Source organism: Amblyomma maculatum, chromosome 1, assembly GCF_055883805.1.
Source record: "Amblyomma maculatum isolate TAMU_Amacu chromosome 1, ASM5588380v1, whole genome shotgun sequence".
Classification (NCBI taxonomy): Eukaryota; Metazoa; Arthropoda; class Arachnida; order Ixodida; family Ixodidae; genus Amblyomma; species Amblyomma maculatum.
Window position 1 is genome coordinate 457,906,742 of NC_139344.1, and position 15,078 is coordinate 457,921,819.

Genomic DNA, 15,078 nt, shown 5'->3' on the forward strand with positions numbered 1-15,078 from the left:
TGTTTTCTAAACGCTTAAGTGTTTTATTAAACCATGGCTTATGGGAATTCTGAAAACTGAAGAGGGGAATGAACTGATTGGTTAGAATTGCTAGTTTATTTTTGAACAACGACCAATTTTCTTGAATAGACTGAGAATGAAAACGTAACGCAAAAACTGGAAAAATCTCATTGAGTTCATTATTAATCATGTCATAATTTCCTTTACCATAAAGGCGAATAGTTTTATTGAGTTTCCTTCGGCGCGTTGGTTTGAGGACAATGTTGGCATGAATAACTTTGTGATCGCTGATTTCAGGCAGATAAGTAATCGGCTGAACACTGTCTGGGTGATTTGTTAATAGGAGATCTAGGATATTCGCGCAATTATCAGTTATGCGGGTAGGTTCTAGTATAACTTGAGTGAGGTTCATGTTATTGCAGAAATCTAAGAATTCCCTTGCTGCGCTATTATTAGCTATGGGTGTGGTATGGTTTTGCCAGTCAATATTCGGAAAATTAAAATCGCCAAAAAGGAAGACGTGCGAATTAGGGTGCTTTGTTATCGGTCGACTTAGTGTGTTATTTGGCGGGAAAAATCAGGGATTCTGTGAGGTGGCCTGTAACAAACACCGATTAGGACTGTGTTAGGTGCAGCGCGACAGTGTAGCCATAATATTTCTAAATCAGAAGAATCATCTATTAGTGAACATATAAGGTCCTGGCTGACAGCTATAAGCACGCCCCCTCCGCGTCCTTCGCTGCGGTCTTTTCGAAAAAGTTGAAAATTCGACAAGTCAGCTAGTACTTCATTATATGAGACGTCACCGTTCAGCCAGGTTTCAGTTAGTATTAGTAGATTACTACTTGATAATGAAACGAGACTCGAAACAAGCTCTCGCTTGGAAAGAAAACTGCGAATGTTAGTGTATATATAACGGAAAACGAGATGCTAGATACGGGACTATTATTGAAACGGGTGTTCGGCGGAAACGGGTGCATGGCGGGATGATTGCTGATCTGACTGAGACTGGGTGGCAGCTGCTGACTGAGAATGGACAGCAGCTATTTCTTGCACTGTTTCCGAGCTTTCGTCAAACATGTAGCGCCTAGAACCGATGTGCAAAGTAATGTAGTTTAAAGCGAATTTCGCAGAATTTGAGTTTTCATGAGCAAACGCAATTAGCTGCTTTCGAGCGTGTCAGACTTTCTTTGAGAAATTTTAATCGACGCTAAAGTCGGTGTTTTTAAAGTTATGGCCATTCGAGAGTATTGTGCTTTTAAGTTTGTGTGAATTAAATTTTGCAATGATTGAACGAGTGTGTTTAGGTGAGTAATGCCCAAGGCGATGAGCGCGTTCAATGCTCTCTGGACTGACTGTCAAGCTCATGTTCGCGAGGCAATGTTGGATAACTATTTCTTCTGAGTCTGCGTAATTTTCGGACGGGTTAGTATCAGGAATATCATAAAATATGAGGTTATTACGACGTGAGCGATTCTCTGAGTCATCGATCCGTGCCTCCAAGAGGTCAATCATGGAGGCCATTGCAGCATTTTCAGCTTTAATTGTATTCCATTCACTCTGGAACGTCGAGAAGGCTAGTATATGGCCCTCCAGATCGGCTATGCGCTTAGACAGACTAGCTATAGAATTGTCAGTTGAGATGATCTGGTTCTTAACGTCCAGTACTTCGGAAATTAACTTAGTCTGACCGGCGAATAGATTTGTTAATTCGGCAAGCACCGCTTCGGTGGCGCTAGGACCTGAATTAGATTCAATGTCGCCTGCTAAAAGTAGCAAGGCGCGCACATTACAACAACAATGGAAAGGCAACACTGTGGGCTCGGCAGCTGAATAAGGAAGTAGTTACTAGATCTTTTTGTAAGCAAAGAATGCAGGGCACCGACCTGCATGATGAATGCGAATGGGTTAGTGAACTGCGCGGGAGCGTAGCCACCGAGCCCACAGAGAAGCATAGAAGGTTGATCCTCATTTATATCGGTTGCTGACGTCTGTGGTGATGCGGCTTTCCAGTTGTCGTCCAGGAAACGGTATTCTGGCACGGGCTCCGTCGGACATGACGTAGCTTCGGTTCTGGGTGGATAAGAGGACAGGGCGGCGTAATCACTGTAGCACGAGGCCACAGGCTGAGCAGTAGCTGGAGAGAGGGCTAGCAGTGCGGCGAACAGCGCATTAGCAGTGAATGTGAACACCTGCATGATGAATGCGAATGAGTTAGAGAACTGCGCGGGAGCGCAGCCACCGAGCCCACAGAGATATTTTGCGTTTCGCCGAAATATAAAAATGTTTGCTTAATTGCGCCAAGCCTCACCTCAGTGCACTTATGCCAGATATTCAATCAGCTTAAGCGATTCCTCCCCGTGCACTTGAGTGCCGCTGCGCGAGGCTCGAGCCTTTTAGGCTCTAGGAAAAACTACGTCGTTATATTTTGCTCCACAGAGGCTGGACTTGAGAGGGCACAGCCAGGGAGTTTGACTTTGGGTTATGTTTCAAATCTTTAAGCCTCTTATAGAAGTGAAAATCTCTTGAAGGCGCAGTTATGAGTTGGCCTCCCCATACCAAAAGCAACTGCTTCCACGAATGCGACAAAAACCTTGCTTGCATGGCTTAGATGCCAATTTCTTTGGTTTCTTTATATTCACAAAGGCTGTATTCGTACCAATTAACCATGTCGAGCCCTAACTAGCAGCCTGCAGCACTGCAGCGGCCGTACATCAACGCAGCTGCTTCGCTCCAAACGCCTTGGTCATTTCACGCCGCCGCGGACGGAACCAACACCACAAGTCCACGGCTATCTTACTCCTGGTGATCCTAGAAGCACACAAAGTGACAAATATGGCCACCCTGCTAATATGCTAGTAGAAGATTTAATGGTGAGCTTTTGTAGCGTTTCCAGACAGGACGTATGACTGGTTGATCTGTTTATTGGCTTGTAGTTAAGGAACTGTTGTATGTGCGCAAATTACCAATTTTTGAGGGATGCTATTACTGTCTATCGCGCATGATTAGCTGCCGTATATTATACGCCAATTATGGTTTCGAACCCAGTTCCTCAAGGAGTGCTTTACCGTTAAAAAACGATAAACCTAAGGTCAAGTAAAAAGGCCATATTAAAGACAATAAGCACATCCTAAAGAACTCGCGAACATTGACGAGACGGCGACCCAATAACGGACACGAAACAGAAACAGCGGTTCTTTTTGTCTGTTGTCTGCTTGTTTTTTGTACCACCTTTTGTTCGTTAACGCTACTCATCACTCTATTATTGTCACTCGTATGATCCTAATGCTGGTTAATACAAATTAACTTACCCTTTTTATTAGTCTTGGCTGATCACTACTGCTAATCGCAAGGTTATTGCTGTTAATCACGAAGTCGCAAATACAACCCAGGCCGCGGTGGCCGTATTTTGGTTGAGGCAAAAAACAAACCAAATTGGTGTAATTCAACCCTACTGAACTTAGTAACGAGTAAGCTCTATTACGCAGATTTAGCCATCGATGGTCCAGGCACCACACCGTCCGTGGGTAGACTGCACTGCAACATCGGCGTTCGAGATCGCGGAAATACAGAACTCTTTCGCACATATTGCATTTCAGAATAACTATTTCTACGAGCAGAAACAATTATGAGAGGACTGCATAATCTGCGCTAGTGAAATGCGAAAGCCTTAGTGCTGTTGCTGCACGCGGTACGTAGCGCGCCCTTGTATAGCTTTTGCTAGCAATGCCATGGTTGGTGCCGCACAGTGGAAATTTTCTTTTCTCGGCGTGCGTTCGCTGCAGCGCTCTTGAAAATGTGAGATCGCCTGTCGTGTGACGTTCCTCGATGCCCGTCCATTTCAAGTGTAGATTAGCGGTACAGCGCAGGCAGCTCGTCGTCGCGCCCACTACGTTGTCATGAGATGGGGGACAAGGAGAACACATGTCGTGGAATCTCGCGAACATATCTCACGCAAGCGAAATTTTGACCATGATTCAAGGAAGCCTTTCGCCTTAAAATAAGAAAGCGAAAAATGTGCATTACGCTTTCAATGTCGAAATACAATGTTTCTGCATCAACATGAAAAACAATGACAGAAGGGGGAGGCTTGAGGAAATGTGCTTTAATTATCGTTATATTGCTACAGGGATGTATTTGGTGTAACTTGCACTGCAATGGGCGGAACTCGGCGCAAAGTCTTCAGAGGCCGTGCAGCATCCACTCTGTCAGCGTCGTCGTCTTCTAGCACACTTCGTCGTCCCCGCGTTCCTCGGTCATATAGTCGTCATCAGTGAACAAACCACTTTTCGGTCGCGCGTTTCCCGGTAACACTATCCCCCTCGGCAAAAGGCAACGTCCCGGTGCGTATTAGGCGTGCGATGTAGAGGGGGAATAATATGGCTTGAGGCGGGCCACATTTACGATTTCGGAAGTGGGTGTAGCGGACGGTGACTTTGGGCGGAGTGGCATAATCTCATATGTTACATCAGTCACTGGGCGTAGTACACGATAAGGACCGGTGTTTTGGGTTTCCGCACAACTCCACACGGCGGGACGGGAGCCAGAGCAATACCAGAGACCCGGGAGGATAAAACACATCACGATGGTGAGCTCGTAGCGGCGTTTTTGTACTTCTTGGGAAGCAGAGAGCTTGTGACGAGCAATCTGCCGGGCGGCATCGGCTCGGGCGATGGTATCGCGGGCAAAAGTTATAACGGGGCCAGCGATGGGAAACAAAGTGTCAAAGGGCAGTAAGGGGTCTCTTTCAAAGAGACGATAGAACGGAGAGTACCCAGCAGTGTCATGGCGCGAAGAGTTATATGCGAATGTGAGAAATGGCAGACTAACGTCCCAGTCGCGGTGACTGTCAGACACATACAGGGCGAGCAGTCGGCGAGTGTGCGGTTAATACGCTCCGTAAGGCCGTTCGTCTGAGGGTGATACGCTGTGGTGAACTTGTGCCGAACGGAGCAAGAACGAAGTATTTCGTCAACAACACGGGAAAGGAAACAGTGGCCATTGTCAGTAAGTAGTTAACGGGGAGCACCATGGCGAAGTATGAAGTCGTACAAGAGGCAGTCAGCAACGTCAGTGGCGCAGCTAGTTGGAATGGCGTGAGTGATCGCGTACCGCGTGGCAGTCTGCATCCCAGTGGAGCCGACCGGATTTGTGTACAACGGAGAAGTTATACTCCTGCAAGGGCAGTGCCCAGCGGCCGAGGCGGCCAGCAGGATCCTTGAGGGAAGACAGCCAACATAAGGCGTGGTGGTCGGTAATAACTGTGAGGGGTCGGCCAAACAAGTAGGGTCGGAATTTTCCAATGGCCCAAACGAGAGCCATTGGAAAATTCCATTGGAAGAGCCATTGGAAATTTAAGTTTGCGGCGAACAAAACTGCACTTTGAGTTCAGTTGGAGTCTGGCACGGCGGAAAAGTGCCAAGATAGAAGAAGTGCGACGGAGGTGGCTTTCAAATGAGGGCGAGAAGACAATCACGTCATCCAAGTAACATAGACAAGTCGTCCATTTGAAGCCGTGGAGTAATGAGTCCATCATCCTTTCAAATGTGGCAGGGGCGTTACAAAGTCCAAAAGGCATAACCTTAAATTGGTAAAGTCCATCGGGTGTGACGAAAGCTGTCTTATCATGGTCTTGTTCGTCAACAGAGATTTGCCAGTAGCCGCTACGACATTGCAACTATCAAATTTGACAGGAGCGCTTACTTGCTTACAATTGTTTCTTTTCTTTAAATTAATTTAGCATGGCGGGTATATGATTGTTCAACCATTCGTTCAGCACCGCAAACGTTTTAGAAGGCAGGGATGAAAAAAATTTGCTTCAGGGAGACTAAATACATAGAGCCTAGTTCTCACTTCCCAGTTTATAGCTCAAATACCTCCTCTACGGCGCGACAGCTCGGCGAGGGCAGAAACAATGACTTCGACAACAAAGCTAACCATTCCACAACAAAAGCAAAGAGGGAGGAGAAAAATGCAAAAGCTGCAGAGGAAAATCGAACGGTCTTTTACAGCAGATTTTCTGCACACAACACGATGCCTTTTTTTCCTTGGCATTATTCCCTGCACATGCAATTCATACTCACCGGAACAGCTTTCTAAATTCTGCTTCATTACGGGTCAAGTTATGAACGAATGTATTTGTAACGTTCTGCGCGTGCGTACTGTTGTTCAGGAGCTGAGAAATGTTTTGTAGCAAGCGCGAGGTGTGAGTTTTCTTACGCCTCATGTAGCTCGCTTGATCACTCCATACTTTTTTGCAGGCTAGAATAACAGCACGAAGGACGAAGATCAGGACACAAACAAAGCGCTGTGTTTGTGTCCTTCTGATCTTCGTCCTCGCCTTTCGTGCTGTTATTCCAAAATGTATTACCAACTAGCCGGCACTTCAACGCTTGTTTGCAGGCATGTGCTCGGCGACGCAAGAAAGCATCGACTGGATCCTGAGCAGAGACACGGGCGGAAACGCGGCCGTGCTCGTAGTGGGTGGAGCCGTCGAGGCACTAGAGGCACGCCCCGGATGCTACAGGCTGTTCCTCAGCCGCCGCAAGGGCTTTATCCGCACAGCACTCAGGAACGGGTAGGTTTGGGAACTGTGTGTTTCTGTGCACTTTTTCCCTGTATCACCTCATTAGCAGAATCCCGCCACAACGAATACCGCCACAACGAAATTTCCGCGACAACGAATAATTTTTTATTCCCCGCGAGTATCCTATAAGAATTAATGGCCTAAATTTCTCTGCACAACGAACCATTTTTGCAGAGCGTTTCCGCTTCAACGAAATTTTCGCGTTCAAAATCGAAACCGAAACTAGTTTTATTGGCGAGAAGTCCAAGTCAAATCCAAAGCCACATTAAGCATGAAATCACGTGATTGCAGTTCCGCCATTTTGGCTTTGTGTCGTGGTCGCGTTGTTCACTCGCTGCCTTTCTCTTCGACAACGAGTTTTCATCCGCAGGACACGATGGCAACGCAAGTGAAAAAACGCAAAACTCTTTCCCTTGAGCAAAAAGCTCAAATAATCGCCCAAGCAGAAAGCGGAAGGAAGAAAGCGGCAATTGCTGAAGACTTCGGAATTCCTGCAAGTTCGCTGTCAACGATTTTAGGCAATAAGGACAGCGTGAGAATGGCACTTGCTTCAGGCACATCCTCGAAGCACAAAAAGGTGACGCGGCCCCTCCATGAAGAGTTGGACAAAGCAGTGCATGCGTGGTTTGTGGAAGCACGAGCCAGCAACGTCCCCCTGTCCGGAAGCATCGTCCAGCAGAAAGCCTTGAACTATGCATGCCTACTTGGCATTGATGATTTTAAAGCCAGCATTGGCTGGCTAAACCGTTTCAAGGCCCGCCATAACATCGTTGGAAAAGTGTTGTGCGGCGAGTCAATGTCAGCAGACGTGGACGGAGCAGCTGCTTGGAAGGCGAGTATGGCCGGAATTTTAAGCAACTTCGCGCCTGCAGACATTTACAACGCCGACGAGACCGGGCTATTCTACGAGATGTTGCCGGCTAGGACGCTCGACTTCAAGGGGCAGCGCTGTCACGGCGGCAAACACAGCAAAAAACGCATCACAGTGCTGCTTTGCACAAACATGGATGGCTCGGACAAGCGTCCGCCGTTAGTCATAGGCAAAAGTGCCAAGCCGCGCTGTTTTAAGGGAACTCGTAGCCTACCTGTGCAGTACAAGGCGAACAACAAGTCATGGATGGCCCGCGCTATTTTCACCGAGTGGATGATGGCATTCGACCGCGACATGAAGCGGCAGGGCCGTAAAGTTTGCTTGCTTTTGGACAATTGTTCAGCGCATCACTCCGACGAAGTCAAGCTCACTAACACGGAGCTGAGGTTTTTCCCTCCCAATTGCACGTCTGTCTTACAGCCTCTCGATCAGGGCGTGATTCTTAGCCTGAAGCGCGCTTACCGCGGGAGGTTAATTCAGCGGCTGCTTTTTAACACTGAAACCGGCCGAGATACGAAGGTGGACTTGTACGTGGCACTGCAGATTATGTCTGCTGCCTGGAGCACACTGGGGCGCTCAGTAATTGTGAACTGTTTCAGGCACGCCGGATTTGCCGAAGGTCGACCCGTACACTCTGCTGGCCTAACACCAGGCGTTACAGACGACGACGAAGAGGCGTCACCGGCTCCGGGGATCGCGGCCGCCTGGAAAACGCTGGGAGAAATAGGAACCGTGCCGCCTAATCTCGAGCTCGACGAATACATCGGCGCTGACGCTTGTGTTGTTGTTCACGAAGATGTGAGTGATGAACAGATCATAAAAGCTGCCCGGAATGATAAGGACTCTTCCGATGAAGAAGACGACGACGTACAGGAAGCGCCGGCTGCGGCAACCGCCGTACAGGTGATGGACGCTTTTGATGTCATCAGGAATTTCGTTGCTGTCCGAGACGACGATGTTGCAATGGGTTTGCTGACCGAGTGCGAAAATCGCGTGACGGCGTTGCTCGCCGTGAAGCGTAAGCAAACCAAGCTTACAGATTTTTGGCATTAAACGCCTTTGCTGCTGCTTGGGCAATTCTTTCTGCGTTTCACGTCAAATTTTTGCGATAACGAAGTTCCGCGAGAACGAATTTTTTTTCGTGCACCGTGAATTTCGTTATAGCGGGATTCAACTGTACCCCTGTATACGCATATACAAAAACTCTAGCTTATCATAAGCTCATAGCGTTGCTCACACGTGTACCAGCTCTCACAGAGGAGACAGTGCGGACAACTCCATTCAATTCTTCTTAGAACAAACAACCTTTGCAGATGTTTTCGTGTGTGTGTGATGTTCGGCCAGCTCAAAATACGTGTTCACTGCACAGAAAATTGAATCTAAGCAGTTTCCCGCCGCTCGAGTCAAACTATAGTGACGTCACTGAAGACTCCGTGATCACATTGGACAGCCACTACACCGCCAACCTCTGCGACTACCTTAGTGAAACTGAACTTCACTCCTTCTTTTAGCTTTTGTATCTCCTGCATTCCATTGCCCCTTCCTCAACTTGTGCCTTGTGGCAAACTTTTCGAGAAAAACACAGCGAATAGCGTTTAGCTGAGCCTCTGTGATCTACGGCGAAAAGTCCATACATCGTAGTTCACTCGAGAAATCGTTGAGAGGAATAGTAGCATCTGCATTTCGCTTTTAGTACGAGAGTGCTATCAGTTGGCATTACTGCTTATTTATTTAATTACACTATTTACTCCTTCCTTTTGCACGTCTCTTTGGGACGTTAAAAGCTGCGAACCGAACCAAATCAAACCTTTCTTTTTTTTTTTACCTGAGATTTTCAGCCATGTCTAAGGAGACTTCAAAGCGCTAGTAATCTGGCATTAGAGCTATGACGCGATGCGCTATCACAACGGCAGACCAGTTTCTCTTTCTCCCCTCCCGCCTGCTAATACATATCAGTCGTTTACCTGGTCTCTGCTAAGCGAGTACGGCTTAATCAGCCCAGTTCTTTCAAGATGGCTTGCTCCCTTCTCCGAGAATGTATGTGCGGGAATCAAATCAATGCTGACATGACGGCTCGACTCGCTTTTGTCGAGCTCAAGTATACCATAAACATCCTGTATTGTCGCATGACCCGGCGGGCCTACTGCGAGCCTATAACAGGCCCGTCAGTGAGTGTGTAGATGTGTCTTCCTCGACAGGACTCCGCTGGTTCCGGTGTTCTCATTCGGCGAGACCGAGCTCTTCACGCAAGTGGACAACGCGGACGGGTCGCGGCTGCGTCGCCTCCAGACGTGGCTGACCCGCAAGCTCGGCTTCTCGCCGCCGCTCTTCATGGGCCGTGGTATCTTCCAGTACAGCTGCGGCTTGCTGCCACGCCGACGGCCGATCGTCACCGTCGGCAAGTGTTTTCTTGGGCCAAGCGTTGCGTCTACTGTTAGGCGGCTCTCAGGTCGCAGCAGGCAGCGCTGACAAGAGAATACGAAATGCAGCCAGACTGAACTGTAGCGATAAAATAAGCTCAGCAACTCACATTATGACGCGCGAAGCAAGCATAAATGGTTGAACTCTACTATCTTTCAATAATTTAAATGCTAAGGCATTCAAATGACCGAATTAATTGACCATTAGCCTGTCACCACCTCTCAGCTTGGCGTTTTGCATCGCCTCGACCTTATTATGCTCATCCCTAGCCTTTTCTTCGGTCCCTTCCCTGCATGACCATACTGACCCGTCCACTGTGCTCATTTCAAGCATTCTCATTCTCTCGCCCCATTGCCATAGATACTCCCAATGGTGTGCCTGGCTCACTATTGACCATCGGACCGGCTACCTGCTGTTGACTAGAGCGAAACCTTTTCGCAGCCATTGTGCTGTGTTAATGTTTCATTTGTCTCCTGCCGGCTGAAACGCACATTGCTCTTTCTATATACCACCGGGAACCATGAATTCTTGGCAAGAAATACGGATGCTTGAAGTGTCACATCGTTTTTGTGAGCGCTATTATTTGCTCGACTGCAATACTGTAACTCGAACACCTTTTAAAAAATTAGCATACGGCATAAGGGTGCTCATCAAGGTGCGAAATTACTTCAGTTTACATACGCGCATTTCTCTCTACTATGCTTTCATCCATAGCCATATGAACTGTAGTATTTCGTCTTGGGGAAACACATACAGAACACACATAGCTCCGCTACAACACATACAAAATCAAGCCATACGCATCATTACTTCTAACAGCCATTTGTACAGTGCTGCGCCCTTGCTGCAAGCTCATAACATCCTTGAAGTCTCATCCATGTTTCATTATTCTATTGGCATCCTCGTATTTAAGTTCATGAATGGATCACTTCCCATCTCAATAATTAATAGTACCCAGTTCCCGAGACATAGCTTCACTCGGTTTTCATGCCAAAATAATATTTTACTGCCAAAACCCAGAACTAATTACGGCAAATCCACAGTTAATTTCTCTGGCTCATTTCTGTGGAATTAATTACCATTCAGAATTAAGCAATCTTCTAATATTCATGCCTTCAAGCGTAATTTTCGTACTTTTCTGCTATCGGGCTAAAAAAAAAGGGGGAAAAAAATTCATTGATAAAAATACTTATCCCACATACAATTGTTTTCCTCTGTTTTGCATTTATATAACATGTTCCCAATTTATATTCTGTTTATATTACGCTATCATGTATTTCTGTGTGTTCCATGTTTATATTTTATAACAGTTAGTTTTCATCCGCTGTTGTATGCACTTAATTATTTTTGTTTTTGTATACTTGTAACAGGAGGTCCCCTGTGCAGCCATTGGCTTTGAGACCTCCTCCTGTACTTACCAATATTTGTATTCATTCGTTGCATTGAATCAATAAAATTCTGAAAATTCTGAAAAAAGAATCTTACTGGCATCAATTCTGTACCGTGTTTAATAAGTAGTGCTTGAAGTGTGTAGAGGATACCAATGTAATAATAATTCTAAGCCATCCCTCCCCGCTACCCCCCAGGCCTTCTGGCAGGCAAGATTGGCGGCGGGACACATAGCTAGTCTGGTGTTTCAATTAAATGAAAGAGCCCAATCCAGCAGAGCCCATCGCTGTAAATACCGTCGCCATTGTATGTTAAAATTTGTCATCACACAAAAATACAACACTAGTTTGGAGCAACGGCGTGGCAGGGTATCCTCCATCAGAGCAGGTAACGAATGACAACTGGTGAATATTTTGTATATTTTGAAGGTGACGTTCGCTGTCCTACTAACGTGAATGCGCTGTTCATGTACTTTCTGCGCAGTTGGAAAACCGCTGGAGGTGCCCAAGTGTCTGAATCCTAGCGCAGAGGAGGTCGAACGCGTCCACCGGCAGTACACCGATGCCCTGGTGCAGCTCTTCAATGAGCACAAAACCCTGTACAGTACGCCGGGAGCCGAGCTCATCATTACGTGACGACTTGGACAGCTCAAAGGGTTTGCCATATGTCAGCGCCCTACGTTCGCGCACAAAAAATGATAGTGGTCACGGCTAGCATTACTCTACATCAAGAAACCGTGCGTGTGGACACGGGAGTGAATCCTTGATTCGGAGATCGATGACTGATTCGATGAAAGCCCACGTGATGAAGCTGCACTCTTTCTTCAGGAGCACACCGCCTGCGGCCAGTGTGTCTCGTACAGAGTCGATATGGACACAAGCAGCTGCAGTGGGCTACAGCGCCTTGGGTACACAATGGCATGATGGGAAAGTGCCTACAGTCACTGTACATGGTTCTGCGGGAATGCTGTACAACACCTATAAGTACAATTCTTGCTTTCAGATCAGGAGTATATGAGAAGAGCCGCAGAATAAGTAGACAGTGTATATATTCATATATTTTTGTTTCGTCAACTGCGTAACACGTGCTCAAAACCAACTTCCGAGAAGTCGCAACATGCCGTTGCTCATCACCGAATCTCTAAACTCAGAAATGCCTTTAAGCAGACGTGTACAGTGGCAAACGAAGACACGCAGGGTGCTTCAATTATTTTGTGCTCGACTCTGACTGTGCACTGTCATGAGCACTGTCATCTGTCATAGCTGATATTTTCTCCATTTATTCTCGTACAAATTACGCAAAGCCTAAGCGGCAGTACACAGTAGAGTCGGATCAGAAAGCTGTGCAGAGAATCTCGGGCATCGTTTTTAAATTTGAAATTCTGCAGGTCCTCAAGCATTAGACGCTTTGAAACTGCTGATGCAGCGAGGCCTTCAACTGATGTGCTCGGTCGCTTTTATCACGAAATGTTCATATGTACAGTCTTCAGTAAGTGCCATTAATGTAATTAACCAAGGTTCAAAGCAAAAATATACCGAAATTAACTATATTTTAACAGTAGCAAAATTTCCTTCCCGGTGAGAGAAGTGGGCATAATCATAACAGCTTCTGGGTGGTTTATTAGAAACTTGAATTCTTGACAAACCTTCATTGGTTAAACCTCGCGCAAGAACCTTCGGCACCTTATGACTTTATAGTCAATTACAGTGCAGAATTTGCAAGGTTTTCAATAAATTATTACGATATCAGTAAAAGTTCATCAACGCATTTTAATTGTGAGCTCTCAAAATGTAGAACAATTTATCACAGAATAATGAAATTGTTGAACGTGGGAAGGCAAAATCTTTGATCATTATAAATCCTCCCCTCTGTTTTCGCTCACAGAACATACATTTTCAAAAAGGACTCTTTCTCAGAGAAGATGCTTTCCTCCGGCCTTATTTTGAGAAAGTAAACCACACATTTGCATTCATTTTAATGTTCTATTCTCAAAGGCCAAAATAATTACATGTTTACCAAAATTTGCTATTATGTTTGGCTGCGCGTATATTTCAGAACAGTATACATTTGTTATATCCTTATAAGGGCCCAAAGTATTACGCGATTGTTGCAGATGAACTTGCGGCAATGTTTGGCTGCAGGTCTATTCCAGAACAGTTTTCTTCATAGCAAGAATTAAGCGTATCACACAGCTTTTCTAACACGTGTAAAAGCTATTCTCGAAACCTTCTAATCAATCTAGGCAAATATTAGAGCTGGGATTTATTCTGTGCCAATTGAAAGTGCTCAGGAGTGTCACTATAGAAAGCAGTGCTCAAAATAACAGTTTGAGGGACACGTTGGTGCTGCCTAGTACCTAGAAATTTGGCGCAACAAACACAGCTGCGCAACAAACACAGCTTGGCAAAGAAGAGGTGTGTGAAGATGTACATAGGTGAAGAAGAGATGTTAGGTAAAGATCCATATTTATCTGAATACTCCAGTCCTTGAACATAAATATTTACAATCTACAATGCACCCTGGCCAATCCCCCGCCGTGGGTATGTGCCATTTTGTCTCGGGTCATCATCATCATCATGTGTGGTGAAGAATAAGTGTGTGTTCAGAACCATATTATAGTTGGTAGTGCGCGCCTGTGTTGTTTCTTCTCATGTGATTGTGTTTGTTGCGCCAAATTTCTAGGTACAAAGCGGTGCTCATTTTGTGAGCAAATTCGCTCTACATATCGCTGTGGTTCCACCCCAGCAGTGCAGTGCAGTGCGAATCGGTCGTAATTCAACGCATGTTAGAAGGGGATGCTGGCTCTCACACTATCTGCCTCGCCAGCCTTCGAACTGATACTCGTCACCAGTTGTCACCGCTGCAAGACCAGAAAAGAAGGTAATCGTCCAGGGATATAGCTCTCGGATGACTTGGCATCTAGCCAGGACCATCGGAACTACTGTAATTCTGGGCAGCGCTGTAGAAACAATGCTAGCACAGAGACCAGTTTGTTGATCATATTTGGAATCTTGTGCGCTACTTGCTACACGAGGGACCACACGCGCCACAAGCGCCAACTTAGAATTGTTTAATTCTTATCAGAAGGACGGACATATATGCACAGCATTCTTGTCATATCGCAAACCCGGGATCATTCATGCGCGGGACCACGCGTGTAATCATGACCACGACTACGCATCTGCACACCTATCATATCTAGCTTATCCTTTGTGAGGGCCACAGATGGTGTACTATATAACACATGTTGTTTTTTCGGCTGATTCAATCAAGAAGGTTTCTACAATTTCACTTTCAATTTCTTTTTGCTCGTCTATAATTTCAGTCCTATAGAACCGCAATGTCTACTCTATCTGTCATGCTGAACAAGGGCACACACGTATGCAGCGGCGAGCCGGTATCCTTGTGTGGCCATGGTGTGACCGTGACCCTGTGTTATCTTCAACTGCATAATAATTTTCGACGATAATATATTGCTACCAGTTATGATTGTTCCTATTCGCATTTCACCCAAAAAATTTGTTATTCGCACACTTCTAATCAGTTTGCTTTTTTTTTTTGTCACCATGCTTCGCAAAGATCGTCTGTGACTTAGCAACATGTGAAAAATGTTCCAGCCGATTTGCGCTCAGTTTCAGCGATAGGTTATAAACCTCGTTCAACTGAAACGCTGTCGGCATAGTAGTAGTAGTGGTGTTGTAGTTGGATCGGCACCGCGTGCGTGGAATAATCGAGCACTGCGAAAAAAAAAAAAACGTGTAGTAAAACTGAGATCTGGGCGAGCTGGTACGCATTCATGCTGGGGAAGAGA

The 15,078-nt window shown here is 46.1% G+C and overlaps 1 protein-coding gene across 1 annotated transcript in view; it reads left to right on the forward strand.

Annotated features, from left to right (window-relative positions):
* LOC146209745 (2-acylglycerol O-acyltransferase 2-like) overlaps nucleotides 1-14,791 on the forward strand; it is a 40,141-nt gene extending 25,350 nt beyond the window's left edge. Inside the window, exons 4-6 of the mRNA XM_084603413.1 lie at nucleotides 6,403-6,577; nucleotides 9,656-9,855; nucleotides 11,751-14,791. Of these exons, the coding sequence (XP_084459539.1) occupies nucleotides 6,403-6,577; nucleotides 9,656-9,855; nucleotides 11,751-11,902 (527 nt within the window). The 3' untranslated portion in view covers nucleotides 11,903-14,791. The remainder of the gene's footprint in view (nucleotides 1-6,402; nucleotides 6,578-9,655; nucleotides 9,856-11,750) is intronic.
* The last annotated feature ends 287 nt before the right edge of the window (nucleotides 14,792-15,078 follow it).